General features: G+C 41.4%; 1 protein-coding gene across 2 annotated transcripts in view; it reads right to left on the bottom strand.

The window, feature by feature from the left end:
• Nucleotides 1-274: 274 nt before the first annotated feature.
• Nucleotides 275-20,090, bottom strand: part of cdh19 (cadherin 19, type 2) — a 62,761-nt gene continuing 42,945 nt past the window's right edge. Inside the window, exons 8-13 of one of the 2 annotated variants that reach the window (XM_072451147.1) lie at nucleotides 17,978-18,231; nucleotides 11,978-12,114; nucleotides 9,972-10,093; nucleotides 8,686-8,803; nucleotides 5,499-5,750; nucleotides 275-1,726 (exon numbers count right to left, since the gene is read on the bottom strand). In XM_072451147.1, the coding sequence (XP_072307248.1) occupies nucleotides 1,200-1,726; nucleotides 5,499-5,750; nucleotides 8,686-8,803; nucleotides 9,972-10,093; nucleotides 11,978-12,114; nucleotides 17,978-18,231 (1,410 nt within the window). In that variant the 3' untranslated portion in view covers nucleotides 275-1,199. Of the gene's footprint in view, nucleotides 1,727-4,026; nucleotides 4,266-5,498; nucleotides 5,751-8,685; nucleotides 8,804-9,971; nucleotides 10,094-11,977; nucleotides 12,115-17,977; nucleotides 18,232-20,090 lie in introns of those variants that run through there. The other variant, XM_072451149.1, reaches the window with a different exon arrangement.

Here is a 20,090-nt window from a genome sequence, read left to right on the forward strand (position 1 = left end):
GCATATGCGTGCTGTGCCTTAACCACTCCACCACCGGGAAGCACATAAAATGCCCTTATTTATATATGAAAACACTACACATTTTGCAAGAAAAGCCCAATAAAAACAATAATAATAAGATAAGATAATCCTTTATTTCCCCATGTGGGACAATAAAGGATTATCTTATCTTATCTTAAAATCAGTTCTGATTTTTCCTCTTCACACGCGGTGTGTATGAAGGAGGCACCAAACCCATTTCCACATTGGCAGATCATTACGTCACATCACATGTAGCTCACAGTACAGCGTCTGCAGCCTAGGACAGTTTACAGAGTCACACATTGTTCAGAAGACCGTGTCCTCCTCTGCTCCTCCGTACCATGGCGTCACACATTGTTCAGAAGACCGTGTCCTCCTCTGCTCCTCCGTACCATGGCGTCACACATTGTTCAGAAGACAGTGTCCTCCTCTGCTCCTCCGTACCATGGCGTCACACATTGTTCAGAAGACAGTGTCCTCCTCTGCTCCTCCGTACCATGGCGTCACACATTGTTCAGAAGACAGTGTCCTCCTCTGCTCCTCCGTACCATGGCGTCACACATTGTTCAGAAGACAGTGTCCTCCTCTGCTCCTCCGTACCATGGCGTCACACATTGTTCAGAAGACAGTGTCCTCCTCTGCTCCTCCGTACCATGGCGTCACACATTGTTCAGAAGACAGTGTCCTCCTCTGCTCCTCCGTACCATGGCGTCACACATTGTTCAGAAGACAGTGTCCTCCTCTGCTCCTCCGTACCATGGCGTCACACATTGTTCAGAAGACAGTGTCCTCCTCTGCTCCTCCGTACCATGGCGTCACACATTGTTCAGAAGACAGTGTCCTCCTCTGCTCCTCCGTACCATGGCGTCACACATTGTTCAGAAGACAGTGTCCTCCTCTGCTCCTCCGTACCATGGCGTCACACATTGTTCAGAAGACAGTGTCCTCCTCTGCTCCTCCGTACCATGGCGTCACACATTGTTCAGAAGACAGTGTCCTCCTCTGCTCCTCCGTACCATGGCGTCACACATTGTTCAGAAGACAGTGTCCTCCTCTGCTCCTCCGTACCATGGCGTCACACATTGTTCAGAAGACAGTGTCCTCCTCTGCTCCTCCGTACCATGGCGTCACACATTGTTCAGAAGACCGTGTCCTCCTCTGCTCCTCCGTACCATGCATCAGAAGACCGTATCCTCCTCTGCTCCTCCGTACCATGGCGTCAGTCGGACCAGGTTGGATTTTGGCATAGGTTTTGGCTGCTCCTCTTGCTTCATCTCAAAAGTCTCCAGCGAACTCAAAGACCCCAGCGAACTCAAAGACCCTGTGAGCGAACCCGTCCCCTCGAAAGCATAGATCCTGACGCGATCGTAGGGCGGTACGTGGGGATCCTCGTCCGCCTCGTCCAAGCGATCCAAAATGAACTGCTTGAAGACGTCATCGTCCGGGCCGATCAGATACGACTGCCTGAGCGACATGCGAATACTGGCGCGAACCTCTTCTCTTTTCAACCTCCTCTCTCGTCTTTTCGGATGTTGTCGCAACGGAACGATCGGCTGACAAAAGTCCACTCGGCTCCTCCTGGTGGCGTCGCCGTAGTACAGCACCTTCTGGGAGACGGTCTCGGGCAGCTCCAGCTCTTTGACCTCCGCGGCCTCTTGCTGCTTCCGACGGTGCCTCCTCAGGATCAGCAGCAGCACCGACAGCACTGGTGAGAACAAGAACAGCGGGCGATCGTTAGCGTTAAACACGGGACCGCGAGCCGGGTGTAAAGCAACACGACGGGGAGCCGGATGGAGAAGCGGTAACCGTAATGGAGAGAATGACAACGAGGTGGTTAGGCGTGGAATTAGCTTTTTATAACCTTTTGATGTGTTAATTATGAGGTATCGGCTGATATGTGGGAGACTAATTGGTTACTTTCAGATTCTACAATGTGATAATGATGCAAAGCTCTATTTATATTATTTTGTTTTAGAAATGAACATAAGAAAAATGCCAAACTTGATTAAATGCGTATAACCTTGGTTAGTTTTTTTACTTACTGTATCCAAACACAACAAATATGTGCATTGGTCATTTCATCTTAAATATATATAATGTGATGGATCATACAACATGTGATATATATATATATATATATATATATATATATATATATACTTTTGGGTAATTTTGTTTATACAGCTTTGAATGTGTCATGTATTTTACGCAACATTTCAAGTATAACACAATCCCAAATGGGTCTCAAAAGCGTGCGTTCATTTATACTATGGAAACTCTGAAAGTGTATTTAGTTACACAATAAATACCTGCATTAACATATGCCTGTTCATGGTCCAATCAGAGAACTGTATTCTGAATACTTCTCATCGAGATGCATTATATCATATTATAGTGTATGAGATTAAAACAGATTTATGCTTGATTCACCGTTTGTTCCGCATTTATTTTAAAGGTCCCATAACATGCAAAATCGACTTTTCAGAGCTTTTAACCTTCTTACATTGCTATTTGTGCTTCATATATGTACCCAGAGTGTTTTTTTTGATTGTTTCCCGCAGTTTTTAGCTACAGAACAGACTATATCCTTTCCTCGGATCTGCAAACTGACGGGGGGTGGGTGCAAGACCACGTCGTAACCATCCCCCCCTCAGGCTCAAAGTAGACTCGTTGATCTGAAGTTCTATTGTTTGTCACTCACTCGGAGGAGCTAACAGCTGTGGGGCTACGTCATGGGTTGGGCGGGGGAGCCAGATCGCTCTTCGCAAGGGTGGGGGCGAATATCAAACCAAGCCGTCTGCATTTCCGGGTTGGTGAGGGGGTCCAAGGTCTGGGTGATATTTCTTAACTATTATGTTAAGGGTGTTGCACAAGCCTTATTATTATCAATTATACACTTAGGATAGACTACGAAACGTGAAAAAAGCATGATATGGCACCTTTAAGGAAAATTGAATATGTACTAAGAGCAGTGTTTTCTATTTTTCTCATTAAAACAAATGCAGTTTGATGTCTAAATTGTGTGATGAAGTACTGCGATGTATTCCTTTGATTTTAGAAAAGTAAATGAATTCTGGAACAGTTATTCTTTCATTTGCTGATATCCAGAATTCACTTACTCAAAATGTGTATTGTTAATTGTCTACATATGTATTTAGTTGCTTCCCAACACTGATTACCTTATTTGATCCTACCTTACAAACTATATATTAAATTATGTGGACTTTATGTTTAAGAAGGCTTAATTTGAAAAGACTTCATTTGAAAACTATCATAGTCAATATCAAGATAGTTTGCATTCTACACTTTGCATTATACAAGTGACTCAATTCAAATACTTACCCATAAGTCAAGTGGGTAATACTTAAAGAGAGTGGTGGAGAGAAACAAAAGTAAAAATACTGTACTGAAGTAAATGTTCAATGCATCTGGTACTTAAGTCATTTTTACAGTGGATACTCAACATTTACTGAAAATGTTAGAAAATGTACTCAAAGTGCCGCCAAATATCGGCACAATTCTTTATAAAAATCACAACATTTAATACTTTAACAGTTCTCAATATCAGTGTATACATTTTTTAACATGTACTTCTAAGTTGATATTCGTGTGTACTACTTTTACTTATTTTTGTATCCACTACTACTACTACTACTTTTACTTAAATAACTAAACTGAATACTTCGTCCTGTTTCCTCTCACTGTACCTCAACTTAACCTTAACTGACCCAAACCCATTCAATATACTCTTCTAATTACACAAAACTCAAAACTTGACATTTCTTTTCATCGTTTCTACATTACCTCAAATGCTAAAAACATGATGCAACTACTAAGTGTTTATTTGGTCCAGCCGGCGGAACATTAGCCAAGCAGGTAGCGCCATTAATCTTTCATGTGATGGGCACGCTGAGGGCGCCGAACAGCTAAGGTCATAATACAGCTCCTCACTATGCAAACCCACCCGCACCCCCCCAACACCACCCGCACCCCCCAACACCACCCGCACCCCCCAACACCACCGCCATTGATGTATTGCAACCACTAGGCTCATTACCTGCCATCATTGCACTGCCAGCGCTCGGCATTTTGAGCTTGTGTTAAGGGCACGCTGTGAGTTTTTAGAAAAGGGGAAGAGGGGATCGGACTGGGAGCTGGGAGTGAGTTAAAGTAGGGTCCCGCTGCTTGACATATATTTGTACTTGCCCCGGGAACGCTGGGATGGGAACAGCTTTAGCCCCGCGCTGGAAGAAAATAGGCTTTTTAACACAGAAATCACAGAGACTTTTTATGTTTTGGGCTAATTACAGGAGTGCAAGGAAGGGATATTGCAGAAGGGTGTGACACGAGCCTTAAATTAACTGTTTTAATTCAAGTTGAAAATTGGAGCCGGGATGGCAGACGTTGGTGAGATTAAAGATTAAAAAAAGATTGAATAAATAAAGTTCATAGAGATGAGCACGAATAAAAAAAATGTGGATTTATTTCTTCCTAAATGGCAAGAGATTTTTTTTAAATGCTACAATTTAGAAAACAAGCAGTTCAAAAGAGTTTGGTAATCGTGAGAGTGAAGAACACAGCTTTAAAGGAGAAAATTGTCATTTAAATAGTGAAGGTTTTGAGACATCCAGGCATAAAATATCAAGCAAGAATAAAACTAGAAACAGACGTTGGTGAGATTAAAGATTAAAAAAAGATTGAATAAATAAAGTTCATAGAGATGAGCACGAATAAAAAAAATGTGGATTTATTTCTTCCTAAATGGCAAGAGATTTTTTTTTAAATGCTACAATTTAGAAAACAAGCAGTTCAAAAGAGTTTGGTAATCGTGAGAGTGAAGAACACAGCTTTAAAGGAGAAAATTGTCATTTAAATAGTGAAGGTTTTGAGACATCCAGGCATAAAATATCAAGCAAGAATAAAACTAGAAACAGCTGGATGCAGTTCATTTGGAAGCCGATGTTTCGCTACCAACCAAGTACATTCTCCTGGGCTTTGGTTGACTCTGATTCTCACTCTAGATGTATGGATTGTGACGATGCAGCGGTGTCACCAAAAACGACCCGGGGCATCAGGTGTGAGAGGGATGGAAGTTCAGGCCTCCAGATGGGTTCAAGACCAGCCTCAAAGAGCCACAGATACGTACGTCTGGTCGGAGTCACCAACCTAGTGATGGGGAGTTTGAAACCTCATGAATCAACCACTTTGAAACTCCTGCCTCAGATGGAAAGGCCATTTCGAAGTGTTTGCTGTCTGCCATTATTGAAATACATCGACTTAAACCAAAATGAACGAAATCGCCCAAACACTTCAAGGCTTAGGCTGGTGAAAAGACGCTCAAACTCACAGCTCGACATAATCAAGCTTTTGAAAAATCTACTTGACTGTTCGCGAAACACTGGCTTCCAAATTCAGTCAATCCAGCTGTAGTTTAGTTTTATTCTTGTTGGATAAAAAGTCCGTGCAGTGTATTGTACCTGCTAGCGTGACCAGACTGACCAGGAGCCCCAGCAGCGTCTGCAGGCTGACCCCCATGGACAGGGCCAGGGCCTCCACCCCGCTGCTGGGGCAGTGTCCTGCGGGCTGGCAGCTGCACACGCTGATGGTCAGGGTGCTGGTGCTGGAGAGCGCGGGGCTGCCACTGTCCGACACCACCACCGGGAGGAGGTAGTGAGTCCGGTCCTTACGGGTGAACGTGCTCCGCCGCGCCACGATCCCAGCGCTGTTGTCTGTGGGGAAGAACGAGAAGGAATGTGTGTGGTGTGAGTGTTTAGCCTCCCAACGCAAAGGTCTGGGGTTCAATACCAGCTTCCTCCAGTGCATGCTGTTGTTGTGTCCTTGAGCAAGAGTGGTGCTGGTCAAAGGGGTGGAGTAAAGACATGCCAACACACTATTGTAGCCATGGGACTCCCTAAATATACTGCATTTCACTTAGGAGCAGGATTTAACATTATATTGTAAAAAAACACCCTTATGACAAGATATAGCTTAATTTAGTCTCAAATTTATAAGAAAAATACATTTAGCGGAGCTGGCTAACTCTCTTTTGAAACAAGTCTCCCTATTAAATATCCAACATATTACAATTTGAGCTATACATTTATATTTAGAGTGTGGTACAGCAGTGTAAACTATAGAAAATGTCATATTGTCAATCAAAAAAGTCAATTTTTTTTGTGTTGCACCTATAATTTCACAACTTTCTGCTAATAAGTGTAAAACTTAACTGGCTGATCATAATAACCCGGCAACGACTTCATTTTCCGAATTCACAAAACTATAAACCTGGCTCCCACTTGGCCGAGCGGAGTCTCCACATGCTTGTTTTTGTAATTTTCTTTGTGGTTTTAATGCATTTTTTTCCTGTTGTGTGAAGCACTTTGAATTGCCTTGTGTATGAAATGTGTTCTACCAATAAACTTGCCTTGCCTTGTTTCCATGGAAATGTTTCAACTTTGGCAATAATGTTCCACAGTATGGTTTATTTTAACTTAAAATGAGCTGCAATTACATCTGGTGATTTTTGAAGTAGGTTAACTTTGATTGATAGACCCAACTCCGGACAAAATGTCGAACATTCAGGGATTCCTTTGTAGCCGTAGCTGCCCAAAGGTTTACCCACCACCACTAATCACTCCCTCACTCAATATTTACGTATGAGTGGCCACTAGTTGGAGCTGGACTGGAACCTCTAACCTTCCAGATATAATGGCCTGGCCTGTGACTCAAACTAATAGAATCAACAAAAGATTTAATTCACATTGCACTTTTTGGACCCCCAAAGACTCTCCGACCACTAGGGTCATAATCGATTAAAGGTATTCTTGGTCGACTAAACTCTTGCCCTGTGCATCGCATAGTCCACTAAAAGAGCTGTGGACTTAACAAAAGCTCTCAAAATGATCTTCATGAACCGACCATAGTCCCCTTAATCCGCCCTATTTTTGGTCCGGATCGGCATGTTGTTTTAGCATTTTGGTTACTCAAGTGGCCAATCAGGGAAAAGTCTTGAACTAGTCGAAAACATTACATAAAGTAGGTTTGTTGCTGTACATGAACATTGAACATTTAACACCACCGCACCATTTCCCTGCCGGCCAGAAAACGGCTTCGCGTAGAACTTATTTGCCATTGCGATTGGGCAGCTCTGTGTAAAACAATACAACCTGGAAGGACGATTACGACGGATGGCGACGCCCAACGGAACAATAAGGTTATAGAATCTGACCCAAAGTGCACTGCCCGGACCAGAAAAGTCTAATAAATTGCATATTTGTGTTAGAATATACTGTATTTGTCATTCCATAACTTTTCCTTTCTGCTGTAGTTCATTTAAAGCCTTTACAATCCAGTTGACTCGTAAAATGTAGACGGCATCGACCGAATCATTGGCTAAACAACGACCACCACCACTCACTCACTTACTCACTCACACTCCTCATTCCTCCAAGCATATTTCCAACAATACCCTAACCACATTTTGAAATCAACTGCTAACAATCCCAACTTTTTTATTCACGACCGCGGGCGTAACTCCATACGGTCTATACGCGACCAGATGGTTTGGGGGAACATTTGGGCAGAATTATAAACACAATGTATGTAACTCGGAAAAAGTTTGCAGCAGTTTCGGGAGACTCGTCAATGCGCTAAACAATAACAGTGCAATATGCCCGGTGGCGTGTGTGGATCCAATTATTCACAGTGCGTTTCTTCATTCACTATGTATTCTTGTGCTCTGTCCCAGCGCACGCATTTCATTATCGGGCCGCGTCGCTCTGCAAATTTAACAACCCGTTTGAATCGATATTAACAGGCCGTCTGGGTTGTACGTATTGTTTCTTTCATTTAACTAAAAGTAAATTGCACTTGACAAAATGAACCTCGGCAAGCTCGAGGAATGTGGAGGAAAAGAATGTATGTGATTTCAGAGGCACAGTCCAAAATGAAAATATGTGTTTTTGTTGCTTTTTGAAATGTCGTTTTATGGACTTCAATGAATGTGTCATGTTTTTTCTGCAAATTGGCTGCTGTGAAAAGTTAGAAAAGAATCCCAGTTATGGCCGGGCGATATACGAATATATTTTTGCATTACCTTGATGACAATAACAAATATTTTAACAATGCATCAGGATAGTGCCAAAATGCGTCTCTAAATGTCTTGAGATTTGTCAAGGATAGAAACGTGAATGGAGTAGAAAATGTACCACAAAAGAGCAGAAATATCACTTAATTGGGACATTACATTAGACGTTTCTGTCTCTTTTTAAGGCAATTTAAATTTTAAGTATACATTTTAAACTGCAAATTTTACATAAGATAAGATAATCCTTGGCATTTTAATATATTTTCCACCTATAATCACACTTTGAACTAACTCAGATGTATATAATGTGTTTTAATAAATAAATAATAAATATAATGACCTTCTTGAGCTTTTAACAAGGAGTTTTTTTTTATGCTGGAACAATATTCATAACCTAAAAATAACCACAATGTCCTTTAAGGCTTTGTTTACTCAACTCTCAAACATTCTACTTTTATAAATGAATACACTGAAACCAAACAACCTATTGTCCCACTGTTATGAGACATAAGGACAGCTCTGTGCTTGCATAAATCCATAACCATATTGTGTTGTATTGCGTTGTGCTGGAGCATTACCTTGGTTGTCTCGGATGGTGAAGTTGGGGTTAATGTGTTTCTCGGGAACCATGGAGAAGTAGAAGTGGTGTCCTTCAGCGGGTTCATCTGGATCCACCGCACTGAGCAGCTGAATGAGCTACGAGACGGGGACACAGAACGGACCAAAGACGCAATTAAAGACTGGGTTTTGTCAGCAGCACTGTCTATGTTCCTGAATGTACGACTGAAATTGCTTGTTGTGGCTTGTTCAACACCAAAATGCAGAAGAATCCCTGGATCGAGTGAAATTACAGGTACAAATATATCGTTTTGTCAAATATAAATATAGGGAATATTCAAAAGTTTGGGGGAAATTTGAATTACCGTATTTTCCACAACATAAAGCACATTTAAAAGCCTTTAATTTTCTCAAAGAAACCAACAACAATGCGCCTTATAATCCAATACGCCTCATATGTGGTTTCATTCTGGTTGTGTTACTGACCTCGAAGTGATTTGGTGGGATACATGTTTTGTTTCGCTTAATGCGCTTTATAGTCCGGTGCGCCTTATTGTGCGGAAAATACGGTAGTTCTAAATGTGGATCTGCACACTTTATCACCTGATTTTTTCAAAAATGTCTGACTAAAATGACCCGTAATTCAAGCTGATGTTGTTTCTGAAGGTTTTTGGAGAGTAAGCAAATGACTGGGCTCTTTGTGAAGCTGGGGCTCTGCTTTTAATTTACTCTAATTATAAGTGCACGGACACAAGCTCTGCACGGACAAAAATCAGACGTTAAATCGCACACAGATTTTCGGGGTAAATACGCTTAAAGCTGCTGTCTGGAGGAATGGACAGACATGAGACTGTTGGATTTTCATAAATCCTTTTACAAATTTGAGGCCAATTTCACACACAAAAAATGATTTAGGGAACGACAGAATGCATTTAAAAACATTTCTAATTTCAGGCTTATCCTTTTTATGTGTGGATTTAGAGAACAAACTGAGCCCGATTCATCCCAGAATGATTAATTTGACTGAATATAAATTTAAACATTCAAAATAATTCATCTTGTTCACTGCCGTTGATTATTTCACCTGTTTCACGACATATTTGAAGCAAAACATTTCAGCCAGCGTACTTTTTTATTATTATTTCTTTTCTTTTTTTATGGCTAAAAGAGATCAAATTTAAAAAGCACGTGGTTTTAATTGAAAGACATTCCTTTACGGCTCGTCTTACTCTCTCTTTAACAGTACGGTTCGATCTGGACGCTAGCGCAGCGTCCGCAACCGCACAGTGAGCGATGGCGGGCTCACCTCTCCGGACTGGGTGCCCTCGCAGATGAATGGCTGGTAATCGTGGGCCAGTCGGGGCACATTGTCGTTTACGTCCAGCACTTTGATGAAGACCACGACGGAGGAGGACAGATGGAGCTGCACTGAGGGAGTCAACACACACTTTAGCCTGGCGCACCGGGAGCATGCATCACAAACGCTACGTCAAAAGCACACTTAGCACTGACAAACGTGGCCTTTACACCATCCATCCAGCAGGGCAGAAGGTCCAACAAGTTTTACTGGTGGTTAACTAGATCTATGTGCGCATTAGAGGCTGTTATTTCAGGAAAAACATATTAGGTAAGTAATAAAGTGACATTTTGGTTCAGTTTTTTCTTGTTTTTTTCTGGAGAGATATATAGAGTGAAATGGAGAGAGAGAGGGGAGAGACATTTGGCAAACAGTCGTGAAATTGTCTCAAAATTAACACATTATACTATTACATGGTACAAAACTGTTCAGTGTAAAAGATTTTGTGGTGTAATGTTTTGAAGTTGAATCTAATCCAACTGTATTTGCATTAAAATGTACACACATTTTTTTCTAAGTTTTGCCTTTTTCACTGTTTTATGCAACATTCTCAGGACTTTCGCTCATTGAAAATCATTTTAATATTTAGTTTTAAGGTCTACTGTATATGACAGGTTAGACCAGGGGTTCCTAAACGTTTCAGGCCCGGAACCCCAAAATAATTGTGCAACCGATTCAGGATCCCCACTGCTAAATTTGTGATGATTTTAAAGTTGCAAAATATTTAAAATCAGGTTTTATTGTGTTTATTTTAGTGGCTTATCAAGTAATTTGACTTTATTTCATTAAAATATACAGTTTTTAATTAAGACTCAATATTACTTAATACAGTGTCATAATTTGAGAATCAACATCTTCCAAGTCATCTCGTGACCCCCCAGGCCCCAGCTCTTACCTCGTGACCCCTGACCTCTACTTTGGGAACCACTGGGTTTGACTACACAATATAATTATACTTCAGATTATTATAAACATTTTTCCCATTTGTCCCCAAATTGACCATTTTTGTCAAGTTTATAATTGTACTTCCTCGTTGGACATGGGAAGCTAATATGACATATGGTCAAGTTAACTCCACAATTTCACTGTAAACAAGAGCCAAAATCCATCTAAATTACACAGTAATTATGATTCTACGAACGATAATACCATATAACACCTTTATTTTGTTCAAGTATCGGTTAAACTGTCAGAAAACTGTGTCACTTAAGCGTGAATTGTATTTTCAATGACATGTCGCACATTGATGACATCACAGGAAGTAGAGAGCGAGATCTAAAACTGAATCCTTCTGTCAAATTTGCTTCACAAACTGCAACTTAATGGAAGTAAAACTATGATAAATATTTACCACAGGTTCTATCCCACCAAACTAAATCATAATTAGAAAAACAGGAAATCTTGTCATATACAGTTTAAGTTGCTAATCGCTATGTCACCTGCGCTACGTGCCCATGTGTGTGTCAGCCAACATGTTTTAAACTCACACAACACTGCACCGTGCTCTCGTATGAGTCCCTCTCTGCCGCAGTATGATATAAGGGTAAAAGCAATGGTATTATATTCCTAACTCATTCTTTTGCCCCAACATGTTTCTCTTTTCGACCTTTTCGTCCAGATTGAAATTCACAAAATGCAACAAGGTAAAAGTGTTTGCATGTAATAAAGTCAATTCTGTTTTGCCCCAGCACAGATATATTAAAAAAAGTATCTATTCAGGTGAAAATGACATATATGAATATAAACAGCACAATACAGAACATTTCTCTACCAAAACATTCATAGTAATTGCTGCGTTTTCCCTCACGACGCCTGAACACGCTGTACGCCATTCTCCCGCCTGCATCTACTGACAACACGCTCCAAACCATCCAGTAAATAGTGACTAAACGTGACTAAAAGAGGCTACAAAGTTGCGCTGCTTATTTTCCGCTGCACATAATTGGCTGCCTTACTTATTTCCGTGGCCGTGATTGTCACATTGTGCCAGTCGAAGCTCTCCCGATCCAAGGCCTTGGCCACGCTCACCGTTCCGTTGCGGGGGTCTATTCTGAACGCCTTTGCGCCGTCGCTCCTTTCCTCGATGCCGTATCTGGAAGAAAAAAGCGCAGAGGTATTTAACGGGGCCGGTTGGTTTCCTCGGCAAACAAAACACTGCGATACCACGGGGAGATTAATTAGGCAAACTGCTCTTATTTTTCCCTTTTTTTTTTTATCGCTTGACGGGCATCCAACAAAGAGGTAACGACGCAGGCGGCGGCATGGCAACGCTGTCAAAACAAAAGAGAGGTAAACATACGCGCCGGGTTCGGATGCAGTTTGTCAAATTGGATTTCACTTTATAACAGGCCACAGATTTTTTACCCCGAGTTGTGAGAAAGCAGGAGTTGTAATTTGAAAACAGTAGGGTGAGAAACACGAGCGGATACGTGCGCAGGTGAAATACAAGCTCATGTTTGAAGGATCTAGTTGAAGTAAAGATGCAGTGTTGTGGCGGGACCATTACTGTTGTGAAAGGAATGCTGAATAAACTTAAAGGTGCAACTGTTGGACCTGCTCGGCTGCGTGATGTTCGGGAATTGCATTGCCTGAAATTGTTTTTATGAGGAAATTGTGGTGTGGTATTCATGTCGAAACACTGTAATAACTCAGAGTGATGTAATATTCAACAACCCGACCTCAGATGTCTAAGTAAAGCTGCACAGGTCATCCAATCCATGTCAACTTTATTTATAGAGCACCTTAAACAACAAAGTCGAGAAAAGTGCTTAAAGTGCGTATGTTTTTTCTAATTTTGACTTAATTTGGTGTTTTTATATCAGTTGCACATATAAATTAGTTATTCACCAATCCAGTAGGTATTTGTGGAGAAAAGTCACACTAGGGAAACTCATTCCAGTTGAATTTTATGCACAATTTACATACAAAAACAACTTTATTTGACTCTCTAAATGTTAATTCAACAAAATAAAGTCGCTTTCATTTATTTTATGATATGAAACTGTGACATTGAGTTTTTGCCCAGTGTAATTGGGTAATTTTCTAGTGTGATGTCATCAATTACATACAGGAAGTGAAATTACGAACCAAACAATGTGCCATTCTGAGATTATTATTATATATTTTTTAATTCCAGCACGATTCTAAACATATCCATCTTAACTGCATGTTAGTTAACTGAGTCGTCCGACCTGTCAGCGGCACTTTAACACAAACGCACACCAGACAATGTAAAACAACAGAAAAAAACACACATTTTAATAAACTTGTTTTAAAGAAGACTGAAAAACAGAAAGTGATTCCATTTGAGGTTTGCAGAGCGCTAGTTCCAGAGTTTTGGCCCCGCAACAGAAAACGATCTGTACGAGACAAGTGTTGATAACAAGCAGTCACGGTTCAAATCATATAATATTGGTTTTCTTTTTAGGAATGAATGTTTGTGTTTGTTTTAAACTGGTCGAGTTTAAAAGGAACAAAACAAAGATGATTTCCGTTTTCTCCAGAGCCCGCTACACCAGACACGAGGCCTAAAAATGATGGTTTGACTATTAGAGCAAAATAAAATAGACACAATGAGATAAACAAGGGAAAACAAACATGAAGGCTGAGGCAAGAGCTCGTTCCCAGGGCTGCAGCTCCAGTCACACGCAAGCGTTTGTCATACCCAATTTGAGTCTTTTGCAGGGATCATTATATTTCGATTGTGACACGGTGGCACAGTGGTTAGAACTCACCAGTCAGCGCAAAGGTCGTGGGTTTGACCTTTGTGTCTTTCTCTGTGTTTCATCATTAAACATCTGGCTCTTTAATTGGGGGTCGTGCAAAGGGATTTATTAAAGAAGTTCCTGCAGAATCAATGTTTTCTGGAGAGCTTTTTCCTTTTACACCTTTTACAGTCCACGAAGTGCATAAGGCTCTAAAAACATGAGATGACAGAAAAGAAAACCCCCGGGACCAGATTTGACAGAGCCTTACTTTCTGAAGCTGGCGGCGCATTTTAAAGCAGAGCCACTTTCAATTATTTTTAATCTTTCAATTAAAACCAAAGAAATTCCCTTAATTTGGATATGAGCTTTTGTTCTACTTTTGTGAAGAGGTGATCCAGCAGCAACTAATTATAGTCAAATATCAAACGTATGTGTTGCATCAGAAATTCTGGAATGGCTTGTACTCTAATGACATCATCTCGAAATTTCAACCAGGAAACAGAAGAAACACTGCACTATCACTGCTACTATGAAGGTGGTAAATGATATTAATGTGGCACTTGATAAGAAACAGTTCTGTGCGTCACTTTTTTATAGATATGTCAATAGCTTTTGACAGTTATTTACATGATTTTGTTGTGGACAGGGACTAAATCAGAGCAAACACCCTCATTCATATTCATTTTCATATTCCTTACGGTTAAACAATCAGCTGTTGCTCTCTGTTCCTTTTGAGCTGGGGAAGAAAGCCTCCACTCAGATTCTTTTCCTTGGAACATGTTGCAGAAAGACTGGAAATTGACTGAGTTCCTGTCTGTAAATGCTTTCTGAACCAAGTTGAAAGTATACAATAGTAATGTGCAAATGTTATTTTCATGTAACTGTTATTTAACTGCCTCTTGGCCAGAACTCCCTTGTAAAATTGGTCTTTAATCTCAATGGGACTTTCCTGGTTATTCATTCATTCATTCATTCATTTTCTACCGCTTGCTCCCGTTAGGGGACTTTGGGCCTTAGGCGGGGTTCACCCTGGACAATTTGTCACAGGGATAACACAGAGTCACACAGACAACTATTCGCTCTCACATTCATTCACTAGGGGCAATTTACCGGACACCTGCAGGAGAATCCATGATTCTAACGGCTCTGCCACCTCCTGGTTAAATACATTTAAAAAGTTTCCTTTACCAATAAACTAATGTACAATAGGCTCCTCCCCTCTGGGGCCAGGCTCAGTGGGACTTTCCTGGTTAAATAAAAGGTCACTCAATGTTCATTATTTAAACTGCCAGTTAAATTCAGTCAGTTGTAGCCTGAGTTCAGCAGTTATTTAAGTTCAATGGAATTTTCTACGAGACATTTATTTTCGGATAAAGACATGTAAAATCCCTTAAGCCTTCTGCACACTACAGGATTCAGCCCAATTTTCCTCTCCATGAGTTTGGAGATTGAGCATTCTTGTAAGTGATTATTTGTGGTGGCTGCAGCCGGACAGCGCCGGGCTCATGTCACTCATCACTACACTTCAGCATGTGTTGTGAGCCCTTTACTGGCATACTTTATGTCACACCCACTACAGTGTCCTGCAGTGCTTATCTGACCAGGTTCACATGGATTCACCAGGGTTTTGTGAGTTCACGCCACAACAGAAGTACTTTTTCATTCAGTCATTCATTTTTCTCATTAGTGGTTGCAGGACCAGTCAGGAAATCACGGTAACAGAAGTACGTTTTCTAATTCATTGAAAACCGTTCCTGAGACTCGAAGTGTATTCTTCTGCACAGCCACATCTCCACCGCATCTGCAGTGCACCCAGCATAAGAACGGGTCAGATGATGTAGTAAATGAACAGTGGCATACATGTCTACAACTGACAGTGTGAATCTTTAAATATGAATATTTGAATTAAAAAAAGATTGGGTACAGAGTATCTCTTGCTGTAACAAATATATAAAATCCATCTCAAACTGTTAATTCTTGATTTTAATAGTGATATTGAATATTGATATTATAGTTTGAGTTGCAGCCCTTTTGCTATAACAATATAGACCATTGATAAATCTTTCAAATCGGGAAGGGATCCTTAGGCCTGAAACTCATTAATATCCAGATATACCTCCCTCATAAACCTATCACATGCACACATGACTAATCCTACAGTTAGGAACTTTTGACCAGGATTTTGTCTCATGATCTGGAGAAAGGGCCCCCTAACTTTGGTTGAAGAGTCAAATGCAGAGGATACAGCTCCATTTCAATCCATCTCACTTCAAAAGCAAGTGAAAACATTTGTACTACTCTTCCACAAGGTTCTTCTTTTGTACCATTGGTCCTACACAACTCTGCAACCCTCTACAAAGTTTTACATTGACAAATAGACTTTACACTGCCGCATTATCAACGGTTTTGTAACACTTATTTATGGATGTCAACTCTTTAAAGCCACTTAGCTTTATTGTTTTTCCTCGCTGACATGCAAACTGGTCCAATTACATTCCAGCTTTCCCTTAACTCAATTGCCATTTGAAAAGACATCTGTCTTTGCCGACTCCATCCAGCCCGACAATACAGATGTACAACTTGAGTAATGAGCCTTATCTGGCACCGCTTCGTAACAACATCGGAAATAAGCCAATTTGACCCGAGGAAGCTTAATCATATTCTGTACGATTGTCGAAGCCTTCCAATAATGCCCGAGTGGACGCATTCATCAGCTGTCAGCCGCAGTGTCACCAAAGGGAGTGTAATGGACGCGGGGCTGCGGATGATATGCAGCACCTGCCACTCTCAACGCCGTGCCGAGGTGCAGGACTCCAGGCTCCGGTGGCGCCGCCGTCTCAATGCAACGTGCCACACTTGCAAATGACTTCAAATCTCTATTCCATATGCCACCCTGTACAGTGCTTTTATTACACACCCCCGATTCCCGGCTACGTCGCTTTGTGATAATACCGCGGCAATAGATAGAAAAGCCTGTGGAGGTATGAAAAAAAAATGTCATGATTTATTCAGCGGGGTTCATTTCCTTCTAAAGTAATACGAGATAAATATGGCCGTGTACAGGGTATCCAGAGATCAAGGGTAAAAATGGAGGCAGCGAGCCGGTTACACTATTGGAAATGGAATGATTTTTCACCGAGTGGAGGAAGACGCCCGGGGCAGGCTGTCGTGGGATGTCTCCCCCGCTCTTACCGCCCGCCCCTCCCCCAGCACGGTGGGCCTGCTCATCATTGTCACGCTGCCAGACAGGTGGCACATGCCATTCTTCCTGCCGTCTGCCGGGGAGGGGCATCACCTGATGGGCCTGTCGACGGTGTCAGTCTGTGGAGCCAACTCTGCCAAGTCATAATTTACTTCATCCAACTTTTTGGGTGAAAGGTCCGCCCTCTGCTCGTCTACATACTGATGTTATTGCTCTTCCTGAAATGTTCCACAGTATGACGTCAAACCTTACCATCTCCAGGAAAACAAGTACGTGCTGCCACCAGGCCATGGTACAGGTCAGATCTGTGGAAGGTTTATCTCGCACAGAGCAAGTATTCATGCTTTTCATGTCATGTTTATTTTTTGAATTTGTTTTTGGCAAGACACCTGTAATTGAACAAAACTATTATGTTCAATACCATACTGTAGATTTAATAAAGCTACATAGTGAAGGCATTTGAGTATTGCATTGATCTGAGTGAGGCTGATGAAGGTGTGAGGACGGTCAGAAGAAGAGGGCCCTGAAAGCAAGTGGGAGCGTTTGCAATTCAGCAGCCCATGACCGGTCTGCCAGCCCCTTAATTTCAGCGTGATTGTGTAAAAATATGACCCAAACTAGAAGGAGGGTCTGGGAGGATTTCCCCCAATAAAAAAACAATCACATAAATTGTCATAGTGGAATGTGTAGCAGTAACTGAAGTTTTGGGCAACTTGTGTGAATTTTAAATAAAGAAACAACTTGACGATGCTTGCAGCCCGCAATAACACAAAGTAGAAAGCAAAGACGCACAGGAACGGCCGGCCACTGACAGCCCCTCAAAGAGACTTAATCTCCTGTCTCTTCTAAATGCTACTTCACCATTGAAAAGGTGGTTAAAACATCAAAATGTCAGCTATAGCTCCTGTCAAAAAGGGACACGATGGAAGATTTGGTTGCTGTGCATGGAAAAGTTTAACTAAGAAAACCAAAGTATTCAAGATATTATATATACTATTTGTCCTGATCTCACAGTGAATCATTTGTCCATAGACACACATTCATACCTCACGGCGCTGTCTATGATGTCCGTGTCTCTGGCGCTGACACTGCCGACTACAGTCCCCAGCGCTGCGTTCTCTGGAATCTTCCACTCATACGGCTGCTGGAGGAAAACCGGGGGCTCGTCCACGTCCTCTACCACCACCTTCAGAGTGGTCCTGTCTGAGAACTCGTCCAGGGGAAGGAAGCGTAGGTCAGGGTGCTTGTTCAACGCCTCGGCCGCCATCACGTAGCGCCGCTTGGTTTCATAGTCCAGAGGCTGAGGGAACAAAATATTAACTCTATTAATGTAATCTGAGAAGTTTGATTCCTATTCCTGGGAAAATATAACGTCCAGTCCCGCTGAAACTAGTCTTAAACTTGTTGTGCTCAATGTCAGATCTTTATAAAAGACACAAACACAGGGAATATAGTTTTAATCCCCACAAACAAGAGAAAACAAAAAGGTGATGTGTTTTTGAGGTAGTGTAGCATTGAGTGGCTAAAATGGCTTAGGAAGACTCAGGCCAAAAGTCATGTCCAAGTGGATTTTTATTTACAGCTTCAAGCGATCCCAAAGACACCACTGAGGCACACACCGGCCTCTATAATGAGACCGATTGGGCCGGCCCAATCCACAAAGCTGAATCTAATACATGTAAAACAGTAAAAATACAACATCATTTCAAAGACTGGACAGACAGTAAAAACTGTAACTTGCAATCCCACGTCACACATGGGAAACACAAGCAGGAATATATCTTTAATACCCCTGCTTTCCCCCAGGAAATGGCTGGGCGACCCCGCCCTTTCACCATCAAGCGTGATATGGATCAGGTAGGTGTAACCGTGGTTTAAAATGATCTGTATTAAAACCCTGCTTTAACAATGCTTTAATATTAAAATTGATCACATCCATAAATAAATATAGAATATACATTTGTTTATTCCAAGCCCGCCATGTTTGCAACCACACCCACAATTACATAATTACGCAACCCAGTCACGTGAGCGTGCTCGACCAATGGTAGCACACAGAGCAGTATTCAACCTGTGCCTGTGCCTTTCCCTAGTCAGAGTGCACGGGGCTGAAGAGACAGCTGTGAACAGAGCTAACTACAGCTCTGTGGGGAGTCCATTGATGCCATTGTGTTTGACAATACAGAGGATTTGGCCAGGTGCGTATTCGATGTCGAGCTGAGACATTGAGCCTACAATCTTCGCCCTACGGCTCTGGTAGGAGGCTGACACAGCCTGTCCCCCATTACTCTCTTTTAAAAGCCTGAATGTTACATCTGCGCACCCACATTAATGACTCTTTGGACAATACCCCATTGGATTTAATAAACCCATGTGAGTTGCTGCTCAGGCCTTTTATTGGACCTGCCCGTATCGCCGCAATTGGATTTATTTTATTTTATTTTCGACATTTTTGTTTAAACTCATTGAACTCAAACCCAGCTCAAAGTGCACTTTCTTCTTTCAAACCAGTTATCAATACTGCAGTCTGTGTATATATGGTGTTATTGTTATTTCTGTTGTTGTAAATACTACCAAAGTTCAGAAGTGTTTCTCTTTTCGGAGAATTTGTTGAGTCTTCCAGAGGGTTACAGATGCTTTGTGCTGTTGTGTGCGTCCACAAGAAGACCACTGAGTCTTATTTTACTTATATGAATATACATTTATTATTATTCCTCATTTAATTGTGCTGGTCTCATTTTTGTTTCCTTCTTTTCTTTTTTTGGATATAACGGTACTGCAGAATAGAGGGAGCTTGTCCATCGGCCTGGGTACATGAGGTGTATGTTGCAGTTAAACACAGGCTTTCATGTAGTTTGAAATTATTTTTCATAGGTTACAAATGCATAAAGTGGAATAAGGTTACAAAGTGGAATAAGGTTACAAAGTGAAATGATATTAAAAAATCACAAAAGTGGTTTATTTTATAAGCTTATTGCTATGCTACAGCATTAGCGCTTCAACACAACATTTAAACAAAGTGCTACATGACATCTCATCTCCTTGTTTGAACAAGGGAGAGTAGGGGCCACAGAACGTGATCATGAGCGCGGTTCAAAAAGCCAGAGTGTGAGCACATCCTTGATTTGCTTCTTTTTGGACTCTTTAGCTACAGAGTTA

The sequence above is a fragment of the Eucyclogobius newberryi genome, unplaced genomic scaffold (genome assembly GCF_026437365.1).
Source record: "Eucyclogobius newberryi isolate DKJ021-1_F unplaced genomic scaffold, fEucNew1.0.hap1 SCAF_18, whole genome shotgun sequence".
In the NCBI taxonomy this organism is placed as follows: Eukaryota; Metazoa; Chordata; class Actinopteri; order Gobiiformes; family Gobiidae; genus Eucyclogobius; species Eucyclogobius newberryi.